Raw genomic sequence first — 20,678 nt, forward strand, 5'->3', positions numbered from 1 at the left:
TGGGCGGCTTTATACCTCAGTTCGTCATTGGATCATTTATTTTTTTTAAATGTTATTTATTCTTTTATTAATTTATTCTTTTTTAATGTTATTCCTTTTAAATTTCCATTTTCATTCTTATCTTGAATAGTTTTAACTTATAAATATTAACCAAAAATGGTTCACTTAGCTTTGTTTAATTTAACTTCTGGTCTCAGTTCACAGAAAGGGGGAGATAACCAACATGTTTCACCCATGTGTTACCAGCGTTTTTTTCAAGGCTATCACTCCCTTATGACTCGCACTCTATTCTGAACAGACCATTCCACTCTCCATGTCGATTATCTCCCCCTTTCTGTGAACTAAGACCAGAAGTTAAGCTAAGTGAACCATTTTTTGTTAATATTTATAAGTTAAAACTATTTATAAGTTTATATTTATAAGTTAAAACTATTCAAGATAAGAATGAAAATGGAAATTTAAAAGGAATAGCATTAAAAAAGAATAAATGAATAAAGAATAAATAACATTAAAAAAGAATAAATGATCCAATGATGATCTGAGGTATAAAGCCGCCCACTATGAGTGATTACTGAGTGGGAAGGTGGCCTTGCTGAGGATCGAATTGTGCTTAAAAATATTGGAGTGAATGAGGTGTGATGATATATGGTGTATATATATTATATATACACCATATATCATCACACCTCATTCGCTCCAATATTTATATATATATATATATATATACATACACACACACACACTGGAATCTGTGACCACTTTTATCAAGGCATTTTAGGTTAATCTCAATTTATAACTCCATGACCTTTATATATGTGTGTCTTGCAATCCATTACGAATAGGTGGCTGTATATGTAAAGGTGTGTGATGGGATCTGGGAAGAAATGGGACAGTGATAGGTAGCAGGGGCAGTGGTAGTAATGTGTGTTTCTTTCTGTTGAGAGACATCAAAGAATATGCTAATGGTTTCTTATATATAGCTATATCTCTAACTGGATTCAAAGCGGTTTACAGCAGTTTCCAAAAAAATACAAAAAGATTACAAAGAGTAAAGTAAGAACAAAGAGTAAGAACAAATGAATAAGAACAAAAACACTAGAAATTATAAGGCTTTTACTAAGGCGCACTAAACACTAACGCATCCACTATATTCTATGGGCACGTTAGCATTTAGCATGCGCTAAATCAGCTAGCGCACCTTAGTAAAAGGACCCCAATGTGTTGATCAAGGACCATTTCTCAAAAAACTAGGTTTTCAGTAATTTTCAAAAAGAGCAGTAAATACGTATATATCTAATATCAGCCAATGGTCATTCCATACTTTAGCTTCCACATAATCAAAGGTGTGATTATGATGTCTTTTATATTTGACATTTTTTAAAGTTAGATATAATAAGACCTTTCTCTTATTGAGTCTCATGGAGCCTATGCTGTGAAGTAGATGACAGCACTTATTTATTGATGATAGACATTGGCCAGCCAGTGCCTTGAAAATAATGCAAGCAAATTTTAATCTGGTCCTGTATTGAACTGGTAGCTAGTGCAGAGGACATATTCTGTCAAATATTTTTAGCACACTAATCAGTCTGGCTGCCATATTTTTCAAGAGCTGAATTTGATTCTGAAGTTTCTTTGTGATCCCTCATATAATGAGTTACAATAATCAATTTGAGGTAAAATATAGCTATTGAGGTCTAAAGATGATTTAATAATGTGTAGCTGACGTAACTTGTAGAATACCTTCCTAACAAAAAAATGTATTTGAGTATTCATAGTTAACCCTGAGTCTAGTATAACACCTAAAACTTTGGATTTATTTTCAGTTTGGAAAGTGTCTCTAGTTAGAAGTTTGAAACATTTAGAAGGGATGTCATCATAATTGCCAAACTAGATGATTTTAGTTTTTTGCTTATTTATTTTGAGGAAATTATCTGTAGCCCAGGTTATCTACCACACCAATGGCCTTTAATAGAGAATCAATAGTATTGGCATAAGAGAAATGCTGGACAGAGTAAAAAGATTTCATCATCATAAGACTTAAGGTAGTTAAGTAACTCCTAATGATCTTAGGTAAATATTAAATAATAGAGATAGCAGTGAGCCCTGCAGAACTCAGGTCATCAATGATCAGAGAATTCACCCTTCTGTTCTCTATATGACTGTTTGAATAAAAATCTATCAAGCATTCCAGGACAGAATCTGAAATGCCTAGCTCATTTAGCTTGAAAAGCAGGAATCGATGATGTATAGCAGAGGTGCCCACACTTTTTTGGCTTGCGAGCTACTTTTAAAATGACGAAGTCAAAATGATCTACCAACAATAAAATTTAAAAAAACACAAAGCACACTGTACACAGAGAAAATGTTAATTATCATTTGTATTCGGGTTTTTTTTTTCAGAGGTCAAGGCAGATGACTTTAAAATATGCAATGTCACCTTTTATGAAATGGCGATAGCGGTTTTTAGCGCAGGGAGCTGTGCTAAATGCCCCTCACAGCTCCTGACGATCATAGGCTCCCTGTGCTAAAAACCACTATTGCGGTTTAGTAAAAGGGGGCCATAGTGCAAAATATAGACAGCAGATATAAATTCTCAAAACAGACACATTTTGATCACTAAATTGAAAATAAAATCATTTTTCCTACCTTTTTGTTTGGTGATTTCACGAGTCTCTGGTTGCACTTCTTTCTGTAAATCCAATATTTCTTTCTTTCTGCCCCCTCCCCTTTTCTTTCCGTCTCTCTTTCTTTTTCTTGCCCCCTGCCCCCTCTTTATTTCTGTCTTTCTCTCTCCCCCTGCCTGCCTGTCTTTCTCTCTCCCCCTGCCCCCCCCAAGCCATCACACTGATTTCTCCACTTCCCCGATTCTTTCTCTCTCCCTGCCCCCCCTCCACCAAACCACCATGCTGATTTCTCCCTGCTTCCATGAGCCAGGCCTGGCATGTACAAGTGCAGGACCCACAATCCTTCACCTCCGATTTCAATTCTGACGTTGGAGAGGAAGTTCCAGGCCAACCAGGCAGCGATTGGCTGGCCCAGAACTTCCTCTCCGTCGTCAGAATTGACATTGGAGGTGAAGGCTTGTGGGTCCGGCGCTTGTATGTGCCTGGTCTGGCTCAGGGAGGCAAGAAGAACAAGATTGAAAAGGCAACGTGATCGACTTGCATTGCCTTTGTGATATACTGGTCAATCGCAATCGACCATTTGGGCACTCCTGCTCTACAACTTCTCCCTTAGAACCAGGCTTACTGAGGATTAGGCACTAGGCCATTATATATATGAGTGCATTTATAACCATAGCACATAAACAATGTTAGCGGGAGTAATATTCAGTTCCACACAATGTGAAGAGGTTATGTAAAGGATACGCTTTCGTTCCTACTAAATATGTTTTGCTTTGCTTCCAGGCTGGCAGTCATATCACTGGAGGAGATATTTATGGTGTGGTGATTGAGAATTCACTTATTCGACACAAAATCATGCTGCCGCCAAAGAACAGGGGGACAGTAACTTATGTGGCTCCTCCTGGCCACTATGATACTTCTGTAAGTAGGCCACCTGAATTCCTTAGTACCATGGAGCTGCATACAGCCCTATGCCCTGGCTATATGATATCTAGGTTATCCTTTTGCTATATATTTATTTGTGCTATACATGTGAAAGTCTTGTGCACTGTGTCCTAGTTTATAAAGCTATTATTTTCTTTAATAATAAAATTGGCTGGATTTTCCTTTAGCTTCAAGTTAAAAAACAAACTAATATTCAAACTTGCAAACAAATGTTAAATAATTAGGTCTTTGTTACTGATCATACATAGTTGGTAACAAGTTTTCAAATTGTAGTTTTATTTGATATACTATCTAATTAATAGACCATCTGGAGTTACTGCTGGTCCCTGATAAACATGTGCTCCTGGTGGAGAGAGAAGGGCACTAAAGTGAAGGATTATCTCCATAAATTCGGGACAATATGGGAGCAAAAATAATCTTGTTTTCAGAAGGGGCAAAACTCAGGTCTGGAATATGCATAGAAGCTCAAGGCCCTGCACCACTTGTGTCGTGTCAGCAATCTGATTGACATGCTAGTACCACTGCAGAGGATGTAAGAGAGGGAAGCCATTAAACACCTTAGAGAGAATATGGAGAGATTCTGGATATTACAATAAGAGTTAAAATAGGAAATGGAAGAGGATATGTTATACTGCAAGTGTAGGGGAGTAGGGAAAATCCTTGAGGTGGGGGCAACACAGCTGCTAAATATCAGACCCTGATATTCATTGTGGATATTCATTGCGGATAGAGGCTAGTTTTAAGAAAGGTTTGGACAATTTTGGACAATTTCCTGGAGGAAATGTCCATAGTCTATTATTGAGAAAGACATGGGGGAAGCCACTTCTTGCCCTGGATCGGTAGCATGAAATATTGCTACTCCTTGGGTTTTGGCCAGGTACTAGGGACCTGGATTGTTCACCATAAGAACGGGCTACTGGGCTTGATGGACCATTGGTCTGACCCAGTAAGCCAATTTGGTTTTCAAGAAATCCCTAATAGATATGCATGAGGGAGATTTGCAAATAATGGACGTGACAGGTATGCAAATCTCTCTCATGCATATTCATTAGGGATATCCTGAAAACCCGACTGGCTGGTGGTCCCCCAGGAAAGGGTTGGAAACTGCTGGTCTAGAACACTAGGTATGAAATTTGGCCTAGGCATAGCAGCTAAATTTAAACATGTAGTTTTACCACATGACTGTGCTTATCTGCAATTAAGGTAGTAATTCCTAGTAGCTTTTGAATTGTGATGGGGGAAGCAAGTATAACACTAATATCTTTAAAGATGGTGTATGAGATTAAAAAAAAAAGGAAAAATCCAAAGGGGAAATGAAATCCCCAAAATTGGAGCATAGAATGTTAAGAAAGGGTTTCATTGTTGCATCATTGATTCTCAAAACCACCCCTAACACTCTCTAAAATTATTCTCCCGGTGAAAGCAACCGTTGAGCACCCAGCCTTCACCAGAAGAAACACAGCTAGAAATGCAGCGTTATTATGGAACCCTTGAGAAAGCCTGAAAAAGGGCAAAACGGGTCCTGTTGGGCTATGAATTTGTCATCTATCTAAGATAAGTTTACAAATTTATTTGCTGGGTGAAAGATAAGTTATTAAGAATATTAAAGAAGTAACAATTTTTAACAAATAAGGATGTATTAGAAGAGAAGTAATAAAGATTACAGTCAATAATTTTGGCCAGGTACTAGGGTCATGGATTGGCCACCATGAGAACGGGCTACTGGGCTTGATGGACCATTGGTCTGACCTGGTAAGACTATTCTTATCTTCTTATCATGCCAGATTTGTGCTGGATGGTCAGCCGAGGAGCGTCCATGACTTGCATGCATTCAGTGTGCAGGGGAAGAGCTGGAGCCTCGGGCTCAGTCTCTTCCAAGTCTTTTAGGACTAAGGATGCACAGGAGTCATGTCCCCAGGAGAAAAGACTTCTTCCAGGACCATCTGAATCTGTATTGGCAGTCACATAGGGGCCAAGGAGACGTGGAGGAATAGCAGGGATTCCCTGCTGGCGTTGGAGAGACCCCTACGTATAAGGCTTAATGCCAGATATTGTGAGCCTTATATGGAATGCTTATTTAATCTGCCGAGGGTCCTCAGCGGCTGTTAGCAGTGCTACAGTGGTAGTGGTTCAAGGGTTTGCCCCGTGATAGGTACCCCGGCCAGATGAGGACACAGACTTGGACCAGGAAGTTCAGTCTGTTACGGGCTGGTAGGATAGCAAGTCCAATTCCATTTAACTTTTATCCTAGGATGAAGTTTCCTTGGTAGAGTCTGCTTCCATGCGGGAGGACAGCAGTCATGAAGTAGTGGTGACACTGGATCAGGGAGAACACCCCACAGTGTGCAAATTGCTCAGGGCCTCTGCACTTTTGAGTATTATTTCCTCCTCACTGCAAGAGTTAAAGTTGCATATAATGACATGTATGTGATAGGTATGCAAATCTCTCACATGCATATTCATTAGGGATATCTTGAAAACCCGACTGGCTGGGGGGGGGATCCCCAGGACAGGATTGAGAACCACTGCAATAGACGGTGAAGGTCCTCAAATGCTCCTCTCTGGGGTGAACTATATTGCAGATGCTCTGTATGATCTTATCAAATTTATTAGCAAGGTCTATGCTATCTCCTCCTGACGAATGCTCTGGATCACAGTGGGCAGGAGATGCTACCTCTAAAACTATTCTAAGCAGGCTTCTTTTTCAGGGGCAGATGTTCTGGTGCAAGGGCCTAGATCAGTGATTCCCAACCCTTTCCTGGAGGACCACCAGCCATTTGGGTTTTTGGGATAGCTCTAATAAATATGCATGAGAGAGATTTGCATATAATGGAGGCGACAGGCAAAGAGCAGCATGATGTGGTGGCTGAGGCCAGCTGCCCTTTCCAGGAACATGCCTCTTTGCATTTCCTGGGAGATACTAACAATTGATGCCAACATTTATGGTTGGGGGGGTCACTACAACAGATGCCCAGTCCAGGGGCGATGGACCCTGGCTCAACAAAGGTGGTCCATAAATCACCTGGAACTCGAAGCCATTTCTCTACTGCTTTGGGCTCTAGAGAAATCTCAGGAGGGCAAGGCAGTCAGTCATTTTGGACATGCGATAGTGGTAGTATATAAGAACATAAGACTTGCTTCTGTCGGGTCAGACCGGAGGTCCATCGTGCCCGACAGTCTGCTCATGCGGCGGCCCCTCAGGTCCAGGACCTGATAGTGCTCCTACTCTAAAACTCACATACACTTTTCGATTTTGTCCTGTAGAGTAACCTTCTATCTATACCCTGCAATCCCCTTCGCTTCCAGGAAGTCATCCAGTCCCTTTTTAAAACCCAGTATTGTACTCTGTCCTATTACCTCCTTTGGAAGCGCGTTCCAGGTGTCCACCACCCTCTGAGTGATGAAAAACTTCCTTGCATTCGTTTTGAATCCGTCCCCTCTCAGTTTTTCCGAGTGACCTCTTGTTTTTGCTGTCCCTGCTAGTCTGAAGAATCTGTCCCTCTCCACCTCTCATGATTTTATATGTCTGTATCATGTCTCCTCTCAGTCTCCGCTTTTCCAGGGTAAAAAGCCCCAGTTTGTCTAACCTTTCGGCATATGAAAGGTTCTCCATTCCTTTTATCATCCTAGTTGCTCTCCTCTGAACCCTCTCAAGTATCGCCATGTCTTTTTTAAGGTACGGTTCTTATGTTCTTAAGTATTTTCTTACATTACTCCTGAGCCTATCACCTCTTAAATTCATCCTATACCTTCTCCTTTTGGAGTTTTCCTTCATTTGAAAAAGACTCACCTCCTGTACATTAACACCACAGAGATATTTAAACATCTCTATCATATCCCCTCTCTCCCATTTTTCTTCCAGAGAGTACATAGTCTCCATAAGTCTGTCTCCATATGATTTATGACAAAGACCAATAACCAGTTTTGTAGCAGCCCTCTGGACCAGCTCCATCATATTTATATCTTTTTGAAGGTGCAATCTACAAAATTGCACACAGTATTCCAAATGGGGCCTCATCAGAGACTTATGCAACAGCATTATTACCTCCCTTTTCCCACTGGCCATTATTCTCCTTATGCATCCAAGCATCTTCCTGGTTTTGACCATTGCCTTTTCTATCTGGTTTTCCACTCTGGATCATCAGACACAATCATGTCCAAGTCCCGCTCTTCCATGCACAAAGTACTTCACCTACTATACGACACCGTTCTCCTGGATTTTTGTAGCCCAAGTTCTTGACCCTGCATTTTTTTAGCATTAAATCTTAATTGCCAGTTACCAGACCTCTTCAAGCTTTGCCAGATCCCACCTCATGTAACCATTCTCAATCTGGGGAAATGGTCTCTGTCTCCACAGGTGTTCAATGCCAAAGTTTGGTGGTCGGGGCCTCTTCAGATGGATCACCAAGATACCTCATTTTTACAGCTGAAGATCTGAGCTTGGAAGCGAGGGGTTGGCCGCGTTAGTCCATCTATGGCCAGAGAATGAGCTCTTGTATGTGTTTTCCTCATGACCCATGCTCGGTCAAATAATTTGCAGGATTCTGATCCATCCAAGCTTGGTAGTCCTAGTGGCACCCGATTGACCTCGCAGACCTAGTTTGTCCCCAGAGGAACAGAGGCCTCAGACTTCTGGTCCAAGTGGATCTTCTCACTCGGATCAGTCCCTATCAAGAATCCGGAGCACTTTGGGCTTATGGCATGGCTCTTAAGTGGTCAGCCCTATGACCAAGGGTTATTCAGACATTATTGTTATCATGTTGCTTAGAGCGAAGAAGCCATCCACAGTGTCAGCCTTTGCTAAAGCCTGGAAGTCCTTTCAGCGCTGGTATGCAGTGAAGGATGTAGAGCCCTGGCGAACTCCATTGACGGTAGTCCTGGACTTTTTGGAGGATGGACTTAAGAAGGGGCTCTGGGCTGAACGTGCAGGTATCCAAGCTAGAGGGGAACGAGGCTCCTTGGGCTCTCACCCAGTTTCGTCTGGTTCATTAAAGGGGCTTTGCGGTTGTGCCTTTCCTTTCCCTTCCTGGAACTTTAACATTGTGTTGCAAGGTCTCAGTACTGCTCCATATGAACTCTTACAAGAGGCTTCCCTCTTACAGTCAAGACGATGTTGCTGGTGGTGATTACATGGGTTTCTGAGTTGCAAGCTCTTTTCTGCAGGGAGCTGTACCATAGGTTCACAGAAGCAGGGCTCGCCTTATGCATGGTCCTGTTTTTCTTACCAAAGGTAATCAGGAAGTCTGTTTGCCTGCTTTTCACCCTAAGGAACTAAGAAATAAGATATAGCTTTGCATTTGCTGGATGTCAAACAGGCTTCTTTGGTACCTCAAAGTTATCAACGAGTTTCACCTTTGAGATCAACTTTTTGTTCTCTCAAGTCATGCCAAGAAAGGGAGACTGGCATCTAAAACCTCAATTTCTAGATGGATTAAAATGGACATTTCCTCCACGTATGTGGGCTGAGGTAAACAACCACTGATTGCCTTAAAAGCACACTTCACTAGTGTAGTTGCTGCCTCGTGAGCTGAGACTAGGGCTGTCTTCGCCTGAAGAGATTTATAGAGTGGCCACATGGTCTACCCTTCATACCTTCACCTGGTTCTATATGATGGGCGTAGCAGCTGGGATGGATGTCACTTTTGGGGTCTCTGTCTTAAAGGCAGTTGCAGCGGGGACACCCTAGGCTCTGGAGACTGCTTTGGTACGTCCCTTGCATTCAGGACAACTAGACACAAACATTTGAAATAATTAGGTTCTTACCTCGGTAATCTTCATTCTTGTAGATGTGTCTAGTGTAGAGAGTTGCGCGGGGACAGAAATCCCACCCGTCCCCACCCAAGTCCCACCTGTTCCCACCCGTCCCCGCGAGGAATCCCTCCGTCCCCACCCGTCCCCGCGAGGAATCCCCTACATCCTCGCGAGGAATCCCCTACGTCCCCTCCCGTCCCTATAAACTACAGAAATAGTTATTTCATTTAATTATGCTACTGAATTAAAGGCTCTGGTAGAAACCCATTTAAAAATAAGCAAAAAGAGTTTATTAATTTGGAAATATTAATTGGGAAGAATACATACTTTGCAAACGGGTTTCTACCAGAGCCTCTAATGTTTATAAATTTTTATCAACACAACTAATATACTACTTTATCCTGAAGCAAAAAAAAAAAAAAAAAAAAGAATTTTTTTCCTACCTTTGTTGCCTGGTTTCTGCTTTCTTCATGTTCTCATTCAATTCCTTCCATCCACTGTCTCTCTTCTCTCTGTGTCTTCCATTTGCTCTGTTACTGTGCCTCTCCCTTTCTCCACCCTCCCAAATTGGTCTGGCACCCATCTTCTTCCCTCTGCTCCCCCCATAGTCTGGCATCTCTGTTTTCTTCCCTGCCAGCGTCTTCTCCCCACTCTCTCTTCCCCATTTCCTTTCAGCGTCCTTCTCCCCCCCCCATCTTCCCCATGTCCTGTCAGCTTCCTTCTCCCCCCTCTGTCTTCCACATGTGCTTTCAGTGTCCTTCTCCCCCCTCTGTCTTCCCCATGGCCTTTCGGCGTCCTTCTCCCCCCCCCGTCTTCCCCATGTGCTTTTCAGCGTCGTTCTCCCTCCTCTGTCTTCCCCATGTCCTTTCAGCGTCCTTCTCTACCCCTTTGTCTTCCCTATGTCCTTTCAGCGTCCTTCTCCACCCCTTTGTCTTCCCCAGTGCTTTCAGCGGCCTTCTCCCCCCTCAGTTTTACCCATTTCCCTTAAGCGTCTTTTCTTTTCCACTCCACCTTTCCTCCCTTTCTCCCTCCCTGCCCCTTACCTTTGTGGCGCTTCCCCACCCGACCGACAACAGAACAGGCCCGGTCAGACAAATCTCCCTGTCCTGTAACCGCAAATTTAAATTACCTTCTTACAGCAGCTGGAGTATTGAAGCTGCTGTAAGAAGGTAATTTAGATTCGCTGCTATAGGGCAGGGAGGTTTGTCGTCTGGGCCTGTTGTCGGTCGATCGGGGGACCTGACTGGCTGTGCACATTCCCCGGGGCGGACCGCACCTCCCCCTCTTTCGTAAGCCATTGCTTTCTCCCTACCTGCCCTGCCGCACACAGCCGACCGGAAGTCTTCCCGATGTCAGCGCTGACGTCAGAGGAAGGGAGGGCTTTGCTTAAGCCCTCCCTCCGACGTCAGCACTGACATCGGGAAGACTTCCGGTCGGCTGTGTGCTGCGGCAGGGCAGGTAAGGAGAAGGAGACTACCCTCGCGGCTCGAGTCGTGCACTGCGATCCAACCCCGCAGGAACCCCGCGTCCCTAGGGGGCGTCCCCACGGGAATCCCGCGTCCCTAGGGGGCGTCCCCACGGGATCCCCGCGACCCTAGGGGGTGTCCCCACGGGATCCCCGTGACCCAAAGGGGGAACCCGCAGGATCCCCGTCCCCATGCAGCTCTCTAGTCTAGTGGTACTGAAGCCCCTCCCTTTGTATGGGCTTTGCTTGCCTTCTGTCTTAGTATCAATCTGAATTTGAAGAATTTCTGACCCTCAGAGGATCTGAGAAAAAAAAAAAAAAAGATGATATATCAGTGCTTCCTCATGACCATACACTCTGGTTTAAGGCTTTACTTGTCAGCAGGGCATGCAAGTAACAATAGTTGGTGCTAGTTGCATAAGTTTGGCTGTTATAATGTGTTTTCCTGTGATTAAGTGCTGGGATGGGTGTCACGTCACCAGAAACCTCAAATTTAAAGCAGAAGGCTTCAGTGAAAGATTACTAAGATAAAAGCCTTATCTTTCTTTCTGCACCGAATTGTAATTTTCTAATGTATTTGCTATTAACCACTTTGAACAGTTTACTGACAATAAGAGCAAAGTACAGATTCAATGAAAAAGAACTGAATAGAAATCAGAATGTTTGATTATTTTTTTTTGCAACCTGTTTATTAATATTCTAAGCTGTGACTTTAAAAGTGAAGCCAAATAAATTCAGAATTTGCAGCCTAAAATGTTGCTCTGTTTAACTTGGCCTAACTTTACATGTACATCTGCAGACCTTGATATGTTAGTACTGAATATTGCTAGTGACTGGTATGTAGATTTCTGGTGGTAGATTTCTGCTGTATTGACTCTGGATTTGGTTTGCTTCCCCTTAGGATGTTGTATTGGAACTTGAATTTGAAGACGTGAAGGAAAAATTCACCATGGTCCAAGTTTGGCCAGTCCGTCAAATCCGTCCTGTCACGGAGAAACTTCCAGCAAATCATCCACTGTTAACTGGCCAGAGAGTCCTGGATGCACTATTTCCGTGAGTAACTCCTACACCTTCTTCAAGGCCAAATGCTGTTTTATGGCACTTGTAATCCTAATTTTATATGCTCCTGTTATGAAATATACCTATCAGACTATTCACCCCATAGGTGGCTACATATGCACTACCGAAGCATTAATTCATAAGGTGCACGTGAATGTTGTTTGGATGAAATTGAACTATGCGATTTCAAATTATTATAATTGTTATTTAGAGGGCAATTTTATAACGTCTGCATGGATAAAAATTATGTGTACAGTGTACTTTACAACCTGTGTACTTTGCCAGATTTTCAGAGTAAGAGTAAACACTTACTCTCACTTTGAAAACTGAGTCAGCATAAGCATCTGTACACACATATACCTGATAATTTGTGAAAATATTTTTGGAGTAAAAATACATGCTTGTTAATGAAAAAGCAAAGGTAAGCACATAGTTGCAAACTGTGTTCCAACCCCTCCTGCAGAAATGCTTCTCCTTAACAGTAGGTAAAGTGCATGCATACTGTTACCTGCATGTAAGAATGGCATTTTAATAAAGTCCATTCTCGGAGGACAAAAAGGCCATTGGTATTCTTACATCTGAATGACATCTTCCAAGGGAGCCCAGTTCGGATGCTGCCTTAGCATATACAGTTAATAGGAAATTCTAGCAGTGTCTCACCACATATGTGTGGGTGCCTTCCCGCTAGAGAGCTGCACGGGAATGGAGCAATGAGAATCATGCAAAATCTGTGGGGATCCCACGGGGTTCCCCCCTGGGTCCACAGGGATGGAGGCACCTTTTGAGGGGCTCTTGTGGGTGTGTTACCTTGCTCATCCAAGCAGCGCTTCCTTCTTCCTGCCTTCCAGATGCACTTGCTTCTTCACAAAGCCACATGCAGCTTTTCCTACATGCTGCCTTTAGCTGACCCGGAAGCCTTCTCTCTGATGTCAGAGGGAAGGCTTTCAGGTCAGCTGCGGCTTTGCAAAGAGAAGTATGGTTGAGAGGAGGCAGCTAGCCAATGGAGGTAAACATCCATGGGAGGGAGGGAGACACAAATTTGGGATGCAGTATGGAGGGAAGGACAACGAGGGGCACTTTGGGATATGGATAATGTGACCATTTGTTTTTTTCATCAAAACGGGACATCTATTAATATTCAGTCCCGCCCCCAATTTCTTCCATTCATAATTTCTTCCATTCATTTTCTTGTACACACAATATCTTATTAATTCATAATGGTAAACATAAAATATTTTAAAAACCCCACAATGCACATTGTACGCAGAGAAAATATTAATTATCATTTACGAGTTTCAGAGTTTTTTCAAAGATGCCAAGGCAGATTACTTTAAAATATGCAATGTCACCTCAGTAACTATAGAAAAATAGACAAATATAGTGCAAAATATAGACAGCAGATATAAATTCTCAAAACAGACACATTTTGATCACTAAATTGATAATAAAATCGTTTTTCTTACCTTTGTTGTCTGGTGATTTCATGAGTCTCTGGTTGCACTTCCTTCTGACTGTGCATCCAATCTTTCTTTCTTTTGCATTCAACATTTCTTTCAGAATCCATCCCCATCCCATTTGGGTCCAGGTCTCTCTCTCTTTTCCCTCTGTTACCCTCCCCAGATTCAGTGTCAGTTCTCCTTTCTACCTTTGTTTCAGGTCTCCCTCTCTCTCCCCCTCTGTTTGAACCTCCCAAAGTCCTGCATCTGCCTCCTGTCTTTCCACTTTCGTCAAAGCCTTTTTCTCTGTAGTCTTTCTAATGTGCTTACAACCCCCCCTTTCTCTGCCTCTTTCTATCCTTCCTCCCTTGCAGTAGATTTTAGCATATCTCTCTCCTCCTTTATTCCCCTCGGATCTAGTATCTGTCTCCTTCCTCTTTTCCTCCTCCCAGGTCTGGTATCTGTCTCCTCTCCTTCCCCCCTGCTTTGGCATCTCTCTCTCCGCACCCTTCCTCCTGTTCTTCCCTGGTCTTCCTTCTCAATTTATTTTCTGCCTCTCTCTAAATTTTTTTTTACTATTCAGTCCTCAATTTCCCTCTTTCACTGTGTCTACCTATAGCTTGCCACCTCTTTCCCTCACCCCTTCCAGTAACTAACTCTATCCTCTTCCCTCAATCCTTTTTTCTTTCTCCTCCCCACTTCCTTCCAGTGTCTGCTCCCCCTGTCCCTCACACTTCCATTCAGCGGCTGTCCATCCTCTCCCCCCACTTCCATTCAGTGTCTGTTTCCCTCTCTCTTTCCCTTCCATCTACTGTTCACTCTCTATCTCGCCCCTTCCATTCACTGCCCTCTGTGCTCTTTCCATCCAGTGTCCGCCCTCTCTCTCTTTCGCTCTCTTCCATATGGCATCTTCCCTCTTTCTATGCTCCTTCCATAAACTATCTATCCCGTGCCCCTTCTCTCCTTTGTACATGATTGATTTCAGCTCTGTCACCTCTCTGTTTTTCTCTCTCTGTCACCACCCCCTCCCCTATGCTCTGGCATCTCTCTCTTCTCCTTTCTTTCCTTCCCCCATGGTCTGGCATCATCCCTTCCCTGATTCCCGGCATCTCTCTCCTTTCCTTTTCTTCCATCTCTCCCTCCCCCTCCATGCTCTGACATCTCCTCCTTCCTTTTCCCTTGGTCTGGCATACCTTCCTCCTTCCCTCCAAGCCCTGGCATTTCCTTTCATTCTCTCCCTCATCTTCCTTCAACACTCTCCCCAATTCTCTCCCCCTCTGCTCCCTTTCCTCCTTGTCACCCAAGGCCTGGTGTCCTGAACTTCATTGGGCATCAGCAGCATTCACAATTCACTGATGTTGCCGGCTTCAGGCCTTCCTCTCTGTCGGGTCCTGTCTTTATGAAAACAGGAAGTAGGCAGGATCCAGCAGAGAGCAAGGCCTGTAGCCGGCAACAGCAGCGAATTGTAAACGCTGCTGCTGCCCGAAGAAGGTAATGGAGCACCGAGGCAGACCGCTTCTCCCCCCTCCAAGTCGAACCCCCACTGACTCTCCTATTTCTCCCTCCCGACCCTCCCAGCGAGTTGACAACCTCCCTCCAGTAGCGTCGGCAGCCGCAGCAAGCTAAACAGGCTGCTTTGCATCTTTCTCCTGCCCGCAAATCCCTCTGCTGCGTCACCGATGATGTCATCGGTGACGCTTCACCAGCAGGAGAAAGCCGCGAAGCAGCCTGTGTAGCTTGCTGCGGCTGCTAATGCTACTGGAAGGAGGTTGTCAACTCACTGGGAGGGTCGGGAGGGAGAGATAGGAGGGTCAGCGGGGCCTGAATCCAGGCTGCAATCCCCTGTCCCGTTGTCCCCACTCACAGCTTTGGACGCCCTCTCTGAAAACGGGACATTTCGGGCGTCCCAAAGCTGTGAGTGGGAACAACGGGACAGGGGATGTGAAAAAGGGACTGTCCTGTTCAAAACGTGACGTATGGTCACCTTAGATATGGAAGAAGGGGCACATTGTCACAGGCAGGGATATGGACAGAAAGGGAGGAAGAAGGGGCACATTGGCACAGGAAGGTAGAAGCAGGCCACAATGGGACACAGAAGGAAGGGAGGGAGCACAAACTTCGGACAAAGGATGGAAGACAGGAGGGAGGGAGCATGAACTTGGGACACAATGGAGGGAGGGGAGCATGAACTTGGGACATAGGATAGAAGAATGGAGTTGAGAATGACACGGGGACAAATTTTTCCCCATCCCCATGGAAACTCTTTTTCCCATTCCTGTGAGTTCTTTTCCTGTCCCTGGCCCATTCCTGCAAGCTCTGTCCTCATCTGCACAAGCCTCAAACACTTTAAAATCATAAATGTTCGAGGCTTGTGCGGTTAAAGCAGAGCTTACAGAAATGGGCAGGGACATTGAAAAAAACTTGTGGGGACAGGGACAAATTTGTCCCCGTGCCATTCTCTAGAATGGAGGAAGTGAAGAAAAGAGATGTTGAGGTGGGGGGAATAGAAAGGGAGAATTGTTGGGCATGGATATCTGAGTAAGAGGGAAAGAGATGGCGCACTTGGGGAAATAAAGAAAGGTGAATTATTGGACATAAGGAGGGAGAGAGAAATGTTGGACATGGTGGTGGGAGAGGCGTGAGGTACAGATGCATAGAGAAGAGAGAAATGAGGGAGAAATGTTTAATAATGTGATGGAGAGGAAATAGTGGGACAGATGAAGAACAGAAGTAAGTTATGTTTTTTATGTTTATGTCAAAAGTAAGTGTAAACCTCCTAACTTTTCTTTCTATTTAAACTACAGTACTTTATTTTGAGGCCTGTTTCTTTGATGTTTAATTTATAGACTGCACAAATATTCAAGGGAACTTTTATCAACTAAGGTGATGAATAAATATAGTATATCACACACTAATCACCATAATACTTCAAAGACATCAATAAAAAAATCAAAAACTCACATTAGACTCAGACCCACAAAAGGAATTCTAGTGATAAATCACGGGGCCAGTTATTTTAAAGACCATCATAGCATGTCTCTGCCATCTGCTGTCTTAGAACCATTGTTCTACTAATTTCCAATTTTGAACAAAATATTATTGCATAAATAACGGCTTTGCCATCTTCAAAAAAGGCTCAAGGGGAGACCCGGGAAACTACAGCCCGGGTAAGATGATGGAAGCGCTGATTAAAGACAGCATCTGGGAACACATCAAAAAAAATGAGCAGCTAAAGTCGAGCCAGCATGGCTTCTGCAAGGGCAGGTCATGCCTCACGAACTTATTATACTTCTTTGAGGGAGTAACAAGCCAGATGGATAAAGCGGAATCCATAGACATCATTTACCTTGACTTCCAAAAAGCCTTCGACAAGGTGCCACACGAAAGACTGCTAAGGAAGCTATGGAACCACGGGGTACAAGGGGAAGTCCACCGATGGATCAAAAACTGGCTGGCGGACAGGAAACAGAGGGTTGGAGTAAAGGGCCATTACTCAGACTGGCAATGGGTCACGAGTGGAGTTCCGCAGGGGTTGGTACTGAGACCGCTCCTGTTCAATATATTTATCAACGACCTGGAGGCAGGAACGAAATGTGAGGTTATTAAATTTGTAGATGACACCAAGCTATATAGCAAGGTTAATAATGTGGAGGACTGCGAAGATCTCCAAAAGGATCTGACAACACTGGAAAAATGGGCCAAAAAGTTGCAAATGAGTTTCAACATAGGGAAATGCAAGGTCATGCATATAGGGAAAAAAAACCTGATGTTCACTTACAAAATGGGGGGGATCAGCGCTAGGGGTGAGCGACCTTGAAAGAGACCTGGGAGTGATGGTAGACACGACATTGAAGGCGTCGGCGCAGTGTGTCACGGCCTCAAGGAAAGCAAACAGAATGTTGGGTATCATTAAGAAGGGTATCACGACCAGGACAAAGGAAGTCATCCTGCCACTGTATCGTGCTATGGTGCGCCCGCACCTGGAGTACTGTGTTCAGTTCTGGTCGCCGTACCTCAAGAAGGACATGGAGGTACTTGAAAGGGTCCAGAGAAGAGCAACTAAGCTAATAAAGGGCATGGAGGACCTCTCATATACTGACAGACTGAAAAAGCTAGGGCTTTTCTCCCTGGAAAAGCGGAGACTTAGAGGAAACATGATAGAAACCTTCAAGATCATGAAGGGCATAGAAAAAATAGACAGGGACAGATTTTTCAAATTAAGGGGATCAATAAGTACAAGGGGGCACTCAGAGAAATTGAAAGGGGAGAGGTTTAGAACAAACGCCAGGAAGTTCTTTTTCACACAGAGGGTGGTGGATACATGGAACGCGCTACCAGAGAATGTGATAAACAGGAGCACGCTACAGAGGTTCAAAGAAGCTTTGGATAGGTACTTGGAAGACAAAGGGATTGAGGGGTACAGATAAGAGTAAAGGTAGATTATAGGGATGGGATTAGAGGTAAGTTACAAAATTAATCAGGGACCACTGTTCGAGCACTAGGCTTGATGGGCCGCTGCGGGAGCGGACCGCTGAGCAAGATGGACCTCTGGTCTGACTCAGAGGGGGCAACTTCTTATGTTCTTATGTTCTTAATTATATCTCCCAAACTCGAGTCAATTACTTTAACTCTATCATCACAGTTATCTGGAAACAGAACTCCTCCACCCAGCTAACAGACAGCTCTGGCAATGCACAACAACTGTCCCCATACTGATGTCACAAAGCATGTCACATGAAGGCGGGACTAGCTGAGAACCACGGGACCCATCAAAAACGCAACCTGTGCTAAATCTGAAACCAATCGATTTTGTTGTTCAACCCCACAGGGGATAGAGTATGCCAGCTGAATATGCCTTTCTCCAACCAAAGCCATAATATTCAACAGATCATCGTTAAGCATTGGTCTGTATTACAAATGCATGCGGTCATGCAGGAGTTGCCACGGTTTGCGTTCACGAGCGGACGGAATTTGGTAGAGATATTAAAACATAAAGGAGTTCAGAGGGGGCATGATCATTGCATCTATTGCCAGCATGTGCTTGGTACCGACCATGTAGAAATACCCAGATCAGGGGGCAGACAGTTCTATTTAAGGACAGGTACTGATTGTACATATCAGGCAGTTATTTACTGCATCGTGTGCCCAAGTGGTAAATTCTACATTGAACACATGAGAAGAGTTATCAAAGTGCTTATTGCTAAGCACCTCAGCAATATTCGCTGTCAGCGTCATACTGCTCTGTGGTCAGCCTCTGGTTGGAGTTGAGTCACAAAGTAGAGGATGTTAAATACACTGTGTTGTTGAAAGCTAAGAAAGTTATTGGGAATGTATCTCAGTGTCTGTTACAGCAAGAACATCGGTTTATATTCAACTGGCATACTCTATCCCCTGTGGGGTTGAACAGTGAAATCAATTGGTTTCAGATTTAGCACGGGTTGTGTTTTTGACGGGTCCCGCGGTTCTCAGCTAGTCCTGCCTTCATGTGACATACTTTGTGACGTCAGTATGGGGGCAGTGTTTTTAAAGGGCTTGGCCTGCTGAATGATTGTGCATCGCCAGAGCTGTCTGTTAGCTGGGTGGAAGAGTTCTGTTTCTCAATAACTGTGATGACAGAGTTAAAGCAATTGACTCGAGTTTGAGAGAGATAATTGTAGAATATATAGATATTTTTGGCTTCTAGAATGGTTGGTCCCCCCTTTTCACTGTGGTGTGGTAGTTATATATGTTATGTTTCCTTTATAGTGACCCCTCCTGAAAAAGCCAACCGTGAAACCCTGGTTGGGGAGGGTCGGAGAGAGCATGACAGCAGCAGTTTAGTAGTAACATAAGAATATCCCCGGAGCAGTTATAGAGCAGCAGTATCACCATCCTGCTTGTCAGATAAGTAACAGATTGTATTCCATGAAGTGGCAAAGCCGTTATTTATGCAATAATATCTTGTTCAAAATTGGAAATTAGTAGAACAATGGTTCTAAGACAGCAGATGGCATAGACAGTGAACATGCTATGATGGTCTTTAAAATGACTGGCTCTGTGATTTTTTACTAGAATTCCGGTTGTGGGTCTGATCGTTCACTTTGAAGCTTGTTATTTTTCATGTGAGTTTTTGATTTTTTGACTGATGTCTTGGAAGTATTAAGGTGATTAGTGTGTGGTTAATTTATAGACTGAACAGGATTCGAGTTACATACAAATTCAACTAAAGAGAGGTTTTAAAAAAACAGAACTCGTTCTTAACCCAGGGACTCCCTGTATATTAATTGTCCTCATTCAGAGTCATGATCCTGGCAACTTAGAAGTCCCGCGTGTGAGAATATTATGCCTGCTTAGTTGGTTTTTAAAAAAAATATGAATTATATTCCGCTTATCCTATAATTCTATGTGGATTAAATTATTCAGTTACTCAAACATTTTTCCCTAACTGTCCCGGTGGGTTCCCACTCTATGTAATGTACCTGGGGCAATGAGGATTAAGTGACTTGCCCAGGGTCACAAGGAGCAGTGCAGGATTGGAACCCACAACCTCAGGGTGCCAAGGCTGTAGTTCTAACCACTACACCACATACTCCCACGGAGTCTCGGAGAAAGCAAAGATATTTACCTGTAGGGGGTGTTCTCCAAGAACAGTATGCATATATTCTCACAATCTGCCCACCTCCCCTAGTTAGGGTCTTAGCTTTGTTACTAAACTGATGCCCTGTGACCTGATGTTGGGCAGGAAGGCTCCGGCACGCACACTGTATGGGCACTGCCTAAAAATTTAAAGTGACAGTGCACTTGGTAGTGTCTGTACCCAGTTCCATGGATGACATCACTCACATGTGAGAATGTATGTCTGCTATCCTCGGAGAACACCTGCTAATGGTAAGTATTTTTGCTTTTGTGCAGATAATGCATCATTTTACTCATGGGACTAACTTAAATTGCCTTCTTAAATGTTAAAAGAACAGAAATGTTTTTTGTTTAGTGAGTCTATTGCCATTTATTTTAATTTTTTCACAAATTATTTTAAAATTCACTGTAAGCCTAATGAAATGGTATTTTCCACTAGTGATGTCTCAAGTGGGGTATTGGGAGGAGATGAGGTTCTTACTTCTTTTAAGTATCCAAAATGGGAAGTTTTAGGTTTGAATTTGCAAATTTTATTGCTTGATTACTGATGTAACAACTTAATTTTCCCTTCCTGTATTCAGCGGTGTCCAGGGTGGTACCACTGCCATCCCAGGTGCTTTTGGTTGTGGAAAAACAGTTATCTCTCAATCCTTGTCCAAATATTCAAACAGTGATGTCATCATCTATGTTGGCTGTGGAGAGCGTGGAAATGAGATGTCAGAAGTGCTGCGAGACTTTCCTGAGGTCAGTACATAGCACCTTCTAACAAAACACAAAGAAAGA

At 43.6% G+C, this 20,678-nt stretch overlaps 1 protein-coding gene across 4 annotated transcripts in view; it reads left to right on the top strand.

The window, feature by feature from the left end:
• The window catches only part of ATP6V1A (ATPase H+ transporting V1 subunit A), a 176,318-nt gene that overhangs the window by 55,215 nt on the left and 100,425 nt on the right, over positions 1-20,678 (top strand). For all 4 annotated transcript variants that reach the window (XM_033941981.1, XM_033941978.1, XM_033941979.1 and 1 more), the window contains 3 exons: positions 3,408-3,545; positions 11,687-11,838; positions 20,477-20,639. In XM_033941981.1, the coding sequence (XP_033797872.1) occupies positions 3,408-3,545; positions 11,687-11,838; positions 20,477-20,639 (453 nt within the window). The remainder of the gene's footprint in view (positions 1-3,407; positions 3,546-11,686; positions 11,839-20,476; positions 20,640-20,678) is intronic.

Source organism: Geotrypetes seraphini, chromosome 4, assembly GCF_902459505.1.
Source record: "Geotrypetes seraphini chromosome 4, aGeoSer1.1, whole genome shotgun sequence".
Lineage (NCBI taxonomy): Eukaryota > Metazoa > Chordata > Amphibia > Gymnophiona > Dermophiidae > Geotrypetes > Geotrypetes seraphini.